Genomic DNA, 16322 nt, shown 5'->3' with positions numbered 1-16322 from the left:
AATACCACTGTATGAGAACAGTCTGGATTGCTCTGTGTGAATGTTTGGCAAAAGCTAGGTGACGTTCACTGGAGGAACGCAGCACAAAAGCCTTTAGAAGCAGATGGAAGCAGGAGGGAGCTGTTCTGAGATTACCTTGTAGATAATCGTAAGGCCTTTAAATTTAATGTAAGCAGCAACCGGTAGGCTGTGGAGCTCAAAGAGTAGTGGGGTGACATGTTCCTCTTTTGGTTGTGTAAAGACCAGGTGCCCTGCTGCATCCTGGACCTGGATCTATAATGGCTTTACTACACAGGCTGGGAAGCCCGTTTGCATTGCAGCAGTCAAGGTATGAGATGACCACAGCTTGCATCAAAAAAGAGCTTGTCCTGTCGTACACCCTGCATAAGGCACGTAATAATGCTTATTCCTATCTTACACCCCTTTAACACTATTTTCACGCCTGCACCTGCGGTAAATTTGTGGTGTGTTGCTATTTTTTTGAAAGTGGAAAACACAGATGCGCCACTGACTGAAATGAACCTAGACAACAGTCAATTGTCAGAGTCCATTCCTATAGGCGTACACCCCCACTCATTAAACACACACACAGACACTATGTAGAGCGCAAACCAGACTTTTAACTCAAAAATAAACAGAATAAAATGACATTGCTGTCACCTTAAATGAGCTGCTGGTTCACCTTTACAGCGTGAACAAGCAGGTCAGTAACCTCTGCTGAGACGCTCAAAAGCATTGCGCTGTTAAGATACAAACGTGCCAAAGTCAAAGTGCACCTGGCTCTTAAAGAAAATGACAAGGTACAGTACCAAAAAAAATACTCCAAAAACCTTTTTATAGGGCTGCAGGGATAGAACCTTTACATCCTCTTGTGGCTACTGAGACACAACTGCATGTCAAACTTTGCGGTTAGTCAGTGTGTGTTACGGTCAGTCAGTCTTCATAGTCAATGTGTTGGATGAGAGAGAAATGGGTGTAAATGTACATAAATAATCTCAGCTACTCACTTGTGACAGCTACATGGCGGTTGGCTTTGCCATCATCTATAACGTCCATGACCTCCTCTGGGCTGGACACAAAGCGCTCTGTGCAGCCCTTTATACAAGAGCAAATAAAAAAATACAGGAAAAATAACGGATTTATTTATTAATAGAATTTAAATTCACATATGCAGCCCCTCAGTTTTCAAATCATGCATGAACTGTATATCACTGATTCTTAAGACGTTGGATAAAACCCACTAAGAAATGTCCAATTAAGAAAAGTGCTAATTCTGTTGGGAGTTAATAAAATTTTTATGAATAAAATGAATCGCTGTAATAATCAATTTTGTATATTTATTTTAATTTGTATCAATTTAATAATTCTATGCTGGCCTATTGTCTACCCAATCTACACTCCTGAGAACCCCATTTTCAAACCTTCAGCTTTACTGCATGTTTTAGGATTACTCACACTCTCGTACGTTTACTATTTTCTCTTAAACTTGTTCATATTATTATACACTGCTACTAACACAAGCATAACATACCCCCCCCCCCCCCATCAGTTTTGTATGAAAATATTACATTAGATTATGATATACATGTATAGTTTTTATGAAGGTGTCTGAAGTAGCTAGCAAACAGAGAGGAAACAAGATGGATAATATGAAGAACTCCTGCATATCTTGTTTCAGGAAGAGGTTTCTGTCACCACAGTCAGGTTTTCTGTCTCACAAAAACCTCCTAATGCTCCTCAACAGAGGATAGAATATAACTTCTGATCACAATAAATACCAGTATGGCCTGTAATGTTTCATTAACCTCTTTTAATTTTTTATATATTTCTTCCATATCGTTTAACTCAAGAGGATGAGGTGTGCCTTCCCTCTCTCTTCCAGTTCACTAATATACCAATATTTGTAGTAGGTGCACTATTATGTAGTAGGTGCACTATTAACAGCATACTTATAGCATATACGTTTAATAATAATGTCAGATAATGATTTAAAAAATGTAAATGCATATTACACCAAATACATAAAATAATTAGTTGTTTTTATTGCTAATTGTTTTATTGTTGAAGAAACAACTTTTATTTAAAATAATACAAAATGAGAAGGCTGTCAAACTTATAATTTTATAATAGTCTATAATTTTATACATTCAGATTTTGTAATTGAACTAACTTTTTTTTATTAAAACCTCTTTCATCTAAATTTTTAAGAATAAGTGATATACGTAGAAATAACTGAACAAAAATAATAAAGCCCTCCTCAAAAGCATTGCAATATTCTCCACTTACCTTGACGTATGGTACCCTGTTTTTGTCTTCATGTACAGCAAGGTTGGTCTTTGAAACTACAGGAAGTAAAAAAAAAATTAAATCAATAAAAATAAAATTAATAAAAAATTCTACTAAGCTCTCAGAACAAAACAATGCAAAAATGTCTTACCATCCAACAGATCTCTGATTTTGTCCAAGTAAATCTCAAAATAAGAAACCTAAACAAAGAAGCAACAAGTTACTTTAAATTCTAGAAAATACATTAGACTGTAATTTTAAGCAGCAAAGTAAACAAGTATTTGATACACACACTGAGACAGTGACCAATAGGGAGCACCTGTTTACAGGCTACACTAAACTATTTTTTTATTTAATTTTTAACAAATATACAGATCGTTTAATGGTTTCTGTGAACTGGCTTTAAGCAAAGAAAAAGCAATGATCTGGACGCTTATTGGAGGTGACCAAGACATATGGCCCAGGTAGAACTCATTCTGTCACACCAGCAGGTGGCTCTTTTGCTGCGTATGATCTGGCAACCGTACTGAAAGTAGCCAACCAGCTGACCCCACCAGAATGCAAATGTTTCATACACAAAGCAAACATTGTTAATTAATTGATTAATCTTATTAATTACATATTTGATAATGATTTTTCTTGTTTTTACCTTGATGTGGAACTCCAGGTTTTCATCCATAGAGTATATGTGGTCGAAGATGTCCTGAGCGATGCGAGGAATAATGCCCATGTGATCAGGGTCATGGAGTTTTCCCTGTATTAGATAAGACAGAGAAAGAAAGTGAGCAGTTATATCAAAGTGTGTAATTATACTACATATATATACACCTCTATCTTACCCCTGCCAACAGTCTATTTTCATGCCTTCTGCCTGCGTTGTTTATATAGCAACAGTGCTTGTGAATATATCTACACCTATGGGTGGTCTGTTAGTAAGAAGTGGTTCAGGTAAATTTCTGCCGTATTACTATCAACACAGGCTCTGCAGTGCACAAAACTAGAACACATGCCTGTTGGCTATGCAAACTTTTACATTAACAATAAACAGAATATTATATAAAATAACATTATTTACATCAGCATAAAATATAGGTCATTGACATATTGGACACATCCAGGTAGCTGCGCCATTGAAATAGCAATGTGCCAAAGTCTGAGCGCACCTGGCTCTTAAAGGGAAGGGCAAGCAATTACTTAAGAGAATTAGTTTAAGCCTTTTGCATGTTTCGAGCCGCACAAGATGTACTTTTCCCTTTGTTTTGATAGCAAAGACACACCGACACACTCTAAATCAAGCTGCAAGGTGCACGGTGCACGGTTGATGGCTTGCCTCAATAACGCTAAAATAGGACCCATCGATTAAGAGGATATTATAAAAGTAGGGGTCACGCAAAAGGTTTACTTTATCAACGTAAAATATTTTATTCCAATACATTTGAAGCATTTCTATTAGTTCATTCATTGTTAAATCAGGAAAATGGAAAGAACAAATACCAAATCTTTTAAATCATGTAAAACAATAAAAAAATGAAAAATTAGGAGACTATTATATTAGCGCTGCACGATATTTCAGTTTTTTTTCTGCAATAAATACTGCGATATTTAAGAAAAATACAGAATTTAGCAAGAAGTCACTGATCCAACATGTCATAATATTAAGAAAGCACTCCACCTGTCCAATATTGCAGTAAAATAATGTTGGTAGATATGTCAAAGAAAATGAGAAAAGTGTAATGTGTCCATCAGTCACATCAAGCAGACAAAAATTTCCAAATCAAATTTTATATATTTTTTGCCAACTGTGAAAATAGAATTTAAAAGCTTAACAACACACTAATATTCAAATTAATACATATAATAATTATTCAAATGAACAAATACACATGCAGGCTGGGGGTGTTAATTTACAGTAGGTTTGTTTGTTGGTATTTTTGCTTTTAATTCTAATATAGCCTCAGTGATTCTGGAATGTTTAATAGTGAAGAACAGTGTGAATACTGGGGTCTCTGTCTGGACATGAAATATGTATTTGACCGCAGGCGATTCATTTAGCTCCTTATATTGAACATTTTATATGAAGCGGAAAGAAAGAGAGGCAGGAGAGAGATAGAGAGATAGAGAGTGGATGAGTGTGTGTGTGTTTTTGATTATCTTTATTAAATCTAATATTGTATTATATAATCTCTCTTTGTGTCACAGTAGAGAAATTTGATAATGAAGCTGAATAAAATGAAATAAAATAAACTATTTGGATTAGTAAGTGGATTGTAGTATAATCAGATTTTTAGGAGGGGGTATACTGAAGGTATCCTCATCTCTTTAGAGCTGTTCCCTCAGGACCCCACCCGTGAAAACTGCAATTATATGACTTTATATTCAGCTGGATCAAAGCACTGGTCTGTTTCCAGGGAAACGGCTGCAGGCGACTGGTGGGCGACGAGCACTTATGATGGCTGGTGGCGATGACTAGGCACAGTCACACCTTCTCAACATCTTAGTCCTAATATTAAAAGCTGAGGAATCTCAGCGTTATGAATGAGCCTTTACTACTGTAACAGTACAACATCTATTCAATTGTTTTAATATTTGCTTTAAACAACAATTTTAAACAGAATATCTTGTTTTTCATGCTCATTGGGGCAGTTGTGGTATATTTTCTATACTTACCTATAAAATGATCAAGTCAAGTCAAGTCAAGAGGCTTTTATTGTCATTACATCTGAGTACAGGTACACAGTGTGATGAAATTACGTTCCTCCGGAACCATGGTGCAACATAGAACCACAAGCAATAGACAACATGAAGTGCAGGAGTGACGACAGTGCAACATAAAATTATAAAATTATAACACTAAATAACAATAAATACAATAAATACAAAAGACGAGACAATTTAAAGACAGGACAGTGCAGTACAGATACGGTATAATAAAGTGTATAGTGGGGATAAGGTGCAGAGATGTGTGACATACTGTAACATATAGAACATATATAATCACAGCAGTTACTGAGGTAGAGTTTATAGTTTTTAAGAGTGCAGCAAATAAGGTCATGTCAGCCTCTGTGTGCTGACTGGGTGTGTGTGTGGGTGAAGTTCAGTTCTTTGTGAGTGTAAAGGGGGGGGGGGGTGTACAGTTTAGTTTTGTGTAAAGGGGGGGGGGGTGTACAGTTTAGTTTTGTGCGAGTGTGTTGGGTGAGTGGTGGGTGGGGTGGGGGTTCAGTTCTGTCTCTGTGCGTTGAGAAGTCTGACTGCCTGGTGGATGAAGCTGTTGCAGAGTCTAGTAGTGGAGGCTCGGATGCTCCTGTATCTTCTGCCGGACGGCATCAGAGCGAAGAGTCCGTGTGAGGGATGGGTGGGGTCGTCCACAATGCTGGTAGCTTTGCGGATGCAGCGTGTGGTGTAGATCTCAGTGATGGAGGGAAGAGAGACTCCGATGATTTTCTCAGCTGTCCGCACTATCCGCTGTAGGGTCTTGCGGTCTGAGGTGTTGCAATTCCCAAACCAGACGGTAATGCAGGTGCTCAGGATGCTTTCTACAGTGCCTCTGTAGAACATGGTGAGGATGGGGGGTGGGAGATGTGCTTTCCTCAGTCTCCGCAGGAAGTAGAGGCGCTGCTGGGCTTTCTTGGTTATGGAGCTGGTGTTGAGGGACCAGGTGAGGTTCTCTGCAATGTGAACACCGAGGAACTTGGTGTTATCCACAATTTCCACAGCAGAGCCGTTGATGTTCAGCGGGTGGTGGACACCTGGAGCTCTCCTGAAGTCAACAACCATCTCCTTGGTTTTATCCACGTTAAGAGATAGGTTGTTGGTTCTGCACCAGTCCGTCAGCCACTGCACCTCCTCTCTGTATGCTGACTCGTCGTTCTTGCTGATGAGGCCAACTACAGTTGTGTCATCAGCGAACTTGATGATGTGGTTTGAGCTGTACTTTGCAGTACAGTCATGAGTCAGCAGAGTGAACAGCAGTGGGCTGAGCACACAGCCCTGGGGGGCGCCGGTGCTCAGTATGGTGGTGCTGGAGGTGTTGTTTCCAATCCTGACTGATTGTGGTCTCTCAGTCAGGAAGTCTAAAACCCAGTTGCAGAGGGAGGAGTTGCCTCATGACCAGCTTCTCATGAGGAGCTGGGAAGCTGGTCATGAGGTGATCAGTGTGTGATCGGTATCCAGTTGCATAAAACACCTTAAGTAATATTTTGCCCCTTAAGATTGCCCTTAACAATTCATTAAAAATAGGCGTGTTGCAGAAGAAAAATCATTAAGTGTTATATAAAGGCTGTCTTACGGGAAATCATCATAAAACTTACATTTTTCCTTTAGTATAAAATTTCCCTTAAGTCCCATAAACATTGCATTAAGTCCCTTAACGCTCTATTACCTTACAATTAATCAAGGGATCAAAAACCTCCCCTTAACTCCCAATAAACTGAAAATATGGATGCATTTTTGAGATGATCTATATAGCCTACATTTATTAATCCATCAGGCAAAAGTGCCACAAATACGTTCAACGTAGGATCAAACAGTGCTGTTTTTTATTTGGGTATTTTTTATTTTTATAGGAAGCATTTTCTTTTAAAATAATTCATTTAATAAATCATTAGAGGGTTCTTAAAAGTTGCTGAATCCAATGAAAGCATTGCTAAATTAGCAACACAGGCTCACTAACAGTGTTGTTCAGTGAACAGTTATTACCGCTGGTGAGTCATTGTAATGGTTAAAGGGGAACTCCACTGCAGTAAATCCTAACCCTTTTCCTTTTAGTTAAGTAAATAGTTAATAGAGATTTTATGCAACACACACCGTGATTTCCTTAGGTAAGGGAAATGTTTCCCATATATTTTATACTTAAAGTATACTCTAAAAAACAGGTATGTTGTGAGTACTTTTTTGTACTCAAAGGTACTCTCTTCATAATTGTACCCACAAAGGTACAATATTGGTATTTACAGGGTCAGATTTGTTCCCTCTAAAGTACAAAGTCTTTCCTAACAGCAATAAATACAAATCTGTACCTTTTAACCAGCCAAAAGGTACATTCAGTATTCTGTAAGCCAGACAATTTTGGATCATCAAGTTTTTGAGCCATATTTAGTAGATTATAATGTTTATAATCTTTATAATCTTTACTGGCACAAAAACATGGGTACAAAAAAGGACTTTCACTGAAAGGTACTTTTTTGTACCTCAATATAAGATACAGCCCCGGCGACAAGCTTTGTACTCTTTTAAGTAGAAATCTGTACTTACTTTTCTTAGTGTGTACTTTGAAACAGATATTAAGGAACATGTTAAGTTGAAGCACTGGCATCTCTTGACAGCTATGCTTCAGCCAGTAAGTACTTTCTGAGAACAGTGCCCGGTTGCATAAAACACATTAAGCCCTGCCCTTAAGTGTAAACATTAAGAGGAAGATTTTCCTTACTGCAGTGACTAAGTTCCACTGCAACCATGACTTTGACTTATGTACAAAAACAACTGTTCACAGAACAACACTGTTAGAGAGCCAGAGTTGCTAATTTAGTGATTTTTTCACTAGATAATATATTATTTTTTCAAAAGTGAGCAATAGTGATATAAGTCTGCATGTATAATCAGGAGGCCAGGGAGGCCAGGAGGCCACCCAACTCCTGGTGCAAGCGGTCGTCATCTCACGCCTCGATTACTGCAATGCCCTGCTAACTGGCCTCCCGTCCTGTGTAGTAAAACCACTCCAGATGATCAAGAACGCAGCAGCACGTCTGGTCTTCAACCAGCCAAAACGGGCACATGTCACCCCGCTGCTCATTCAGCTCCATTGGCTACCAGTTGATGCTCGCATCAAATTCAAAACTCTTACAATCGCCTACAAGGTGATGACAGAACAGCTCCTTCCTACCTGCACTCGCTCCTGAAGGCTTACGCTACCTCCCGGCCGCTGCGCTCCTCCAATGAACGTCGCCTCGCTTTACCAAACAAACATTCACACAAAGCAATCCAGACTGTTCTCATACAGAGTTCCCCAATGGTGGAACAAACTACCTTCTACTACCAGATCAGGAGAATCTCTCGCTATCTTTAATAAACTCCTGAAGACAGAGCTCTTCAAAGAGCACTTACTCTCCTCCTAACACCTCTAACACACTAACTACTTCTAACCTCATTTCCTTCTTCCCCTCCTTCACTCCTCTATCCTATTATTCCCCTTTGACCTCCTTTTATCCCTATCCAAAGTTGTTTTTACCTTTAAACTTATTTTACATTGTACTTGACTATTGTAAGTCGCTTTGGACAAAAGCGTCTGCCAAATGTAATGTAATGTAATGTAATGTAATGTAATAATCAGTTATATTTCTCCCTTTTTTTACGTTTAGTTTACTCCTATTTCTGAACTCAACTGAACATTTTTTGTTGCACTCCTGTCTGATGAATTAAGAAATGTAGGCTGTATACATCATTTATCTAAAAAACTAAGCATATTCTCAGTTTTGGGTCCTTTACGTAATTCTAAGGGAATAGACTGTTAAAAAAAACGTTGCAAGACTAGCTAAGTAATTTATCAAAACCACTAGTAAGGATGGGCATTTAAAATTATTTCCGTATTCGGAATACTAGTGGTCTGCATGCAGTCTAAATTATAATAAAACAGCGTGTACTTAAAATGGATAAAGTGATCCAGAGTGGTCAGGGTTTCCTACTGAACTTTATAGTTAGGGTAGCTGCCACCTTGACAACGTCTGCCCCCCCCCACACATTGTGAGGAGGCCAAAAAAATGGCATCTGTTGGTTAAATATTTTACTGCGCCATTGGGAAGACACTAATTATGTGGCAAGAACAGTGAATCAGCAGCACCGCCACCCCATCCAGATACAACAGAGAAGCAGATGTGCCACAACTGTTTATATCTCTTCAGTTTTTAAGGCAAACATAGGTATAATAATAATATTCTTCATCTTTTATTCTGTTCTTTAGTGAACTTAAATAAACAATCAGGACACTATCAGAGACAGTTCTAGACAGAGGGCCTACTGTATCTTCCTTAATTTTACAAAGCGCTTGGACCCCAATGATGGCTGCTTGTGTTGGATTTTAGGATCAATAAGGAATCAATGTGTTCTAAATCAATTTCAGACAGTAGATAAATAAAAGCTAATAACAGCTGTAATAAAAAGCTACAATTAACATTACCCAATGTACTGTTAACACAGTATCCAATGTTTTAATGCTCAAAGACAGACAAAGACAACAACATTTAACGTTTGTGTAGGACAGATATGGAACTAAATATGAAGGGCTTGTATTCATACCTCCATTGTGTGAGTTTTCCCTGATGAAGTCTGGCCATAGGCAAAAATGGTTCCATTATATCCTTCAAGCACATCTGAGAAACAGAAAACAGTAGAATCAGACAAATGAAGCAAAATTCACTTTCAGTTAGAGTACTTTTCCTACTCTACCTACAGTAATACTTTAACAAGAAATCCCTTAGAACCCTTTTTCAAAATATATACCCAATCTGTTAAAATAATCTATTGAATTTAAAGCAAAATGTACCTTACGAATTTGAGCTTCATAATTTTGTTGTGGCTCCACTTACTGTAACAGGGGAGATAAGCATCTCCATTACTGACAATATGGGCTAGAATGTTCCTACTGGACAGGACATTTGGTACCTTTGGAGTCCTTTGGAGCTGAACAAGACCTCTCTCTACAACTGTGTACTGCTGTGTAACCCAAACTATATTAGTACAATTCTGTTACATCAATTATATTTTGTGCTTTATACTTAAAACACTTAATATCTGCATGTTTTTGTCCTAAAAACATAACAAACATATCCCAGAAATCTTGAACAGTTTATTTTTTTTAAATATATCAAACAAAATATATTTTTTTGTACTAATTTGCATGGTGGCCCATTTACAGCAGTGGTGAAAAAGTAAGTCACATTCCCCAACTATGGGGGGAGACCATTAGATAAAATACTGATTAAAGGTAGAAATGGGTTAGCAACATAACTCCAGCGCAAAACTCCAGAATATAAACTTCAGTCACAGAACACACCTGAGCTGATGAATGGAAAACAGTTTAAATTAATGAATTTCTCTCAAACCATTTTTTAAACACAGAAAATAAATATTAAACTTTTTAGCTTATCTCACCTTTAACAATCTGTTTAGCACAGGAGTCGTAGACCAGCTCTTGGGTTGTGTTGGGAGGCAGAACTCGATCAAACACATAAGGCTTTCCCTGTAAATAACAAACATAATAAAGAATCTGAATTAGAAACATACAACAAAACATTGTATTTAAATTTCCATTCTATGCACAATATTTACCAACTTCTGTTAACTTCCTTCCATTAGTACACTTTACATCCCAAATGCTTTTTTAAAGTTGAAAGATGAAACATTGTTTTTGACATTTTAAACAATATGTTATACATTTGCTTCGTGCAATTCTACAGAGAAAAATATAGAAAAGAGCTTGTAAAAGTGAGGCATCCCAAGAGATACACAGTGAGATGCCCCAGGAGATAACTAATTAATTACATTGTTAGGGACATGACTTGTTCACAATCATCATTAGAAAAGCTCAGGTGATGCAAATTCACTACTCGAACATTGTTGCAATAATCAACAACTCTAAATCTCAGCTTGCTGGTGTCACTCAGACATTTTAAAATAGACTCTCTAACCATCTCCAAACCAATTGCTTGTTTTAATTTGTTCTATTTCCTTAATTTGTTTTATTTTGTTGTTGTTTTTTTTACATTTTTCCTGTTTTTAGTTTTATTATAATTTGTTAATTTTATTTAATTTATGTGGGTTGAATTGTTTTTTTACTTATGTTATCTTTATGATTATCGTTTTATCTTTTATTATTATACATTTATGCTAGATTTTATTTTTTGTTTAGCAATACTGTATCCCCTTTTTATTGTACAAACTGTGCTTTGCTCTATAACTGTATTAATATATTCTATACTACATTCTTATTTTTATTATATGTAGACTAATTTGTTATGAGGACAGGCAAAATTCCTGTGCTGCTTATGTCACTATTATCCTGACTGAAATGTATGTAGTGTTAATGGTTATTGCATTATGTGATAATTAACTGACTGAATAAAAAACACTCATCATCTTTATCAAGTAGCCGTTTGTCCAGTTTGTAATGTCAAAACAGGAACAGCAGAGAAAAATACAATACAAAACAGAAATATACAAATATACAAAAGTATGTACAAATATAAATGCACATGCACAGCTCAAGCATAATATTATGAGCACCTTCTTGCATCTACACCCATTATGCATTGTTTCAACTCCACTGAGCATATAGGAGCCCTTCCTCCTGTTTTATTTTCCTCCTTTCACCCTGTTCCTTAATGGTCAGGACCGCAGAGGAGAGACCACCACAGAGCAGCTGTTATTATTTGGGTTGTGGATCGTTTATTAATTCTCAGTTCTGGTATGAGTGAATTAGAAACAGCAGTGCTGCTGGAGTTTTTAAACATCTTATCAGTGTCACTGCTGGACTGAGAATAGTCTACAAACAGCATCCAGAGGGCATTGTCTTGTGGGCATCGTCCTGCGAGCATTAATAAAGGACTAGAGGATGACCAACACTGTAAACTGTGCAGCAACAGATTCAGAGCTTCTGTCTCTGACTTTACTTTATCTACAAGGTGGAGCATCAGTAGGTAGGAGTGTCTAATAGAGTCAATGACACATCATGTCCTGCTATTAATACCAAAGCAATGCACATGTGGTATTGTATCAGGATACAATACAGATACTAATCACATGAATTGACCAGGTGTAAACAAAGTCTTAATATACTCAAGTTACATAAGTACCTTATGTACCACCCCAGTGACAGTTCAGTGCCTCCTAGAAGACACAGCTACATGCAGACTCCATGACCCGGTGCATACATGGAGGTCTCGAGAGCTTTAAAGGAGTGCACATTGTTGGATGAATGGCCTTGAGTGTGGCCTACCCCCAACTGTCAATCAAACATGATTACCCCAGAGAGCAACCCCCCAATCCCTTCTGTTCCTTTGTTCAGAGCAAACCACAGAGGTTCCAGTATACACTATATTGGCAAAGTATTGGAACACCTGCTCATTCATTGTTTCTTCTGAAATCAAGGGTGTTGAAGAAACTGTCTCTACTGTCTCTGACTTTCTCCAAAATGTTTCAATGTTGCTGTGAGAATCTGATTCATTCACTATTCATTTGCTGTAGACTGAAAACACTCAGGTTTGGCATTAAAATATGAATATGAAAACAAAAGATTAACATTTTAGCTTATTTCCAGGTATTTAAAAACATTGCACAAATATTGTCAATAGTCAGAACAACTGTCCTCAAGAAGAAAGTCGTCACTGGTGTACTAAATAACAGGTGATGAACAGGTAGACCAAAGAAAACCACAGCAGTTGATGACAGACACATTGTGTGTGCTGTAAAGAATATCCATAAAACAACTGTTATCACAATCTACTGTTCACAGAAAACTTCATGAACAAAAGTACAGTGGTTCACCAGAATATGAAATTAATAGGGTGAATAGAAAGGTCAGGCTACAATTTACCAAAAAGTATAGAGACAAGCCTATGAACTGATGAGACAAAGTTTAACCTTTACCAATATGATGAAGAGGCTAACATTTGGAGAAAGAAAGGCTGCTCTTGATCTTGATCTGCTCTTGATTCCAAACATTCTATCTCATCTGTAAAACACAGTGGATTAAGTCAGTGGGTCACAGACATGATGCAGTTACTGCAAGTGACAGATTTGCAACTAAATAAGTCTTTAATCTACTTTATCTGTTTTGCTCACAAAAAATGGTGAGTTCAGAGAGAAGATGCTATATTCTAAAATGTGTATCAGATCCAGATGTAAATACCTGGAAAATAAATGTGAAATGTTTATATTTTGTTTCATATTTATCTTTTAATATTTTCAGTCTACAGCAGAAATAATGTGTTTGGCCTCACTGTTCCAATATGTTTGGAGGGGACTGTATGTGTAGTTCTGCCCTTCCTGCAGGAAAGGATGCTGTTATTGATGTGCCTTCCATGCCACCCCTACAAACCTGAGTACCTAAAGACTGCCCTTTCCAGCACAGAAAATAAAACTATATAGTGCTCTTCTACAGTTGAGAAAACGTGATGAAGTGCCTCGATAGGTGCTCCTGTAATGAAGAAGAGCCAATTGAAAGGGAGTTGAAGAAGTCTAGCAATTAAGTGAAATAAAGAAAGACTGTAAAGATTAGCATAGTGCTCACTCTCACACAGGTTCTCAGGAGAGTGTAATGTTACTGCTGACTACAGCAACTTCAGATATCCATACATACTCTATACTCTACACACACTGTACGCATGATGAATGCTAATATTTCAGTATATTTAATATTCAGAACTTCTTTAGTAGGTCTAAAGTATTTAAATATTAAGATATATCTAGACTGTAAAAAGACTGAAGGCCACATATTGAGCTTATTCTTGACCAAAGCTTTATTGATTTTTACATATTAGTGAAATACATTTCATTTTAATTATTTCTTCACCTACTTTAGTCCACACTGTGTATGGAGTCACAGTTATTGAAGCATGACTGGCTGTTAACTGTTATATATGTGAACAATCATACAAATAAACAATAGACAAAATAACGATTTTCAAAAATTATTGAGGTCATGTTAATTTATTGTACAATAAACCGATATTGCAATTATTGTGACAGGCCTATTTACCACTGACAACAACAGAAGCATGATGTGGTTCCATAAACAATCACTGTTAAAAATTGTTGTACTCAGAAGGAATCAACTGACAAGAGGGAAACTTGTTTGGTAGTTATGCCAGAGTAGAGCTGAGAAATATATAGATATTGTATAATAACAATTATTTTCGCATCAACGATATGCTTAATAAGACTAGCAAGGATATTATCCGTGCTTAAAGAACACTGACCCAACTGTACATTTAATTACAGAGTGTAAAAATCAAATCATGAAGAAGCTATGTGTCAAAACACAATACATACTACGTATCCTGAAAATGTCCTTAAATATAGTGAAATCATATTCTTGTATAGGGCGTTATTACGTATACCAAGAGGATATCTATACTGTTCATATCAACATCTGATTAGTACAACATTGACCAAAGTTAAGAAATCTATTGTGATATAAATTGTTGCCAGATCATGACATGTCCTGCGTTCATATTGGTGGAGATGACCAACAAATTAGTTTGTAGCGTCACAGTAGTCTGGGCCAAGATAAGCAGTTTGTTGTCCTGTAATACATCCAGAAGGCCTGGTGCCATAGTGTACAATGCCAGATCATTACAGACATTTTGACGGGCCAACGTTATGTTAATGAGGTCCTGCAACCAGTGGACCTGCCTTTCTGAGCACTAGGGCTGGACCCGAATATTCGGGTATTCGGATATTCGTTCGTTGAGTAGGTATTCGGTTTTTAATTTTGGTATTCGGATATTCGTTTTTTTTTCTCCTTTCCAGAGTTCCACCTCACTCTAACCACTTCTGTTCTCGCGGGTCCCGTCAGAATATCTTGCGCGCGGGACAGAACTGAACTGTTATTGGCTGGAGCGGGAGTTTAATCCAGACGATGCGGGAGCAAATTAATAAATAGTTAAGAAAACTGTAATAATTGTAAAAAAAAAAAAAAACCTAAAGAAAACTCTCAACGCGCAGGATGGACCGACACACACACGCACACACCGATGGTGTTTGGACTGGGGTAAGGAACGGGACCGCACTATTCAGCGCTGCTGTTTTAATAAATATATAAGTAAATTTGAAGCATTAAATGTAGTTTATTTAATTTATATTAGGAACGTGGGGCGGGAGCGGCAGAAATGTGTATGTGGCGGGCGGGCGCGGGATTAAAAGAAGCAATTTTTTTGCGGAGCGGTAACGAGACAGAAACGCGGGAGCGTGGAAGAGTGGGTTTAAAAATCAGTCTCGCGCAGACCTCTATTATACATGATAAAAAAAAATGCAGGCTCTTCGAAACTGATTTATATAATAAAACGTAAGGGGTAATGTGGCAACAGTAGGGGCTAAATCGGTTACAAAAGCCTGGCCTACAAAAATGATGTCTGAACGAATTTCCTCTTATCTAATATAATTTAAAATGGTTTAAAAATATAAAATAATTTCTAAGCAAACGAAATATTTAATATTGAGCTTATAGCCCAAGTGCAAAAATACAAAATCAGTAATACGGCTATGCCCTGCACAATCCTTAAACCGAAATAGACCAAGTACAATAACGTCATTAACAATGACTTTCCTCTACTCTAATATAATTTAACATGGTTTAAAAATATAAAATAATTTCTAAACAAACGAAATATTTAATATTGAGCTTATAGCCCAAGTGCAAAAATACAAAATCAGTAATATGCCCTGCACAATCCTTTAACCGAAATAGACCAAGTACAGTTTACAATGACTGTCCTCTAATATAATTAACAATGTTTAAGAATATAAAATACTTCCTGAACAAACGTTTTTTTGTTTGTTTTTTTAAGCAAATAGCCTAAGTGTGAAAACACAAACAGCAATTTACTGGGCTGGCTTGCGCAGCGGAGAAACCGTGCAGCAGCCTCCTAGCCTGCTTACGCAGCGGATAAGCCGCGTGTGGGGCAGCAGAAATTCCGGGATGAAAACACAAAGAAATCTGGGCTAAAAACACAGAAAAAATATGGGGTGAAAACACAAAAATATGGAGGATAAAAACACCAAAAATCCGGGGTGAATATGTCTCGTCGGTCAGAGCAAATTTAACATTTTTCAGTGGATTAAAGGGGCCGTGATTTGCTTTTTTTTATTTTATTTTTTTACCTCTTTTTTTAAAAACGAATATTCGAATATTCGCTTCGAATCAGTGCCGAATATCCGGAGCTCAAAAAACGCTATTCGGGCCAGCCCTACTGAGCACACACTGCAGTTATATATTCCAACAAAACAATGCTCGTCCACATACTGCTGCCATCTTAAGAGCTTGTCTT

General features: G+C 37.3%; 1 protein-coding gene across 1 annotated transcript in view; it reads right to left on the bottom strand.

The window, feature by feature from the left end:
• The window catches only part of kif5c (kinesin family member 5C), a 70698-nt gene that overhangs the window by 39272 nt on the left and 15104 nt on the right, over window positions 1-16322 (bottom strand). The window contains exons 2-7 of the mRNA XM_049485055.1: window positions 10429-10516; window positions 9574-9647; window positions 2936-3040; window positions 2438-2486; window positions 2287-2342; window positions 1008-1095 (exon numbers count right to left, since the gene is read on the bottom strand). Of these exons, the coding sequence (XP_049341012.1) occupies window positions 1008-1095; window positions 2287-2342; window positions 2438-2486; window positions 2936-3040; window positions 9574-9647; window positions 10429-10516 (460 nt within the window). The remainder of the gene's footprint in view (window positions 1-1007; window positions 1096-2286; window positions 2343-2437; window positions 2487-2935; window positions 3041-9573; window positions 9648-10428; window positions 10517-16322) is intronic.

Source organism: Astyanax mexicanus, chromosome 11 (assembly GCF_023375975.1).
Source record: "Astyanax mexicanus isolate ESR-SI-001 chromosome 11, AstMex3_surface, whole genome shotgun sequence".
Taxonomy (NCBI): Eukaryota; Metazoa; Chordata; class Actinopteri; order Characiformes; family Acestrorhamphidae; genus Astyanax; species Astyanax mexicanus.
The sequence above is the reverse complement of the archived record's forward strand: the minus strand, read 5'-3'. Positions and strand labels throughout refer to the sequence as shown.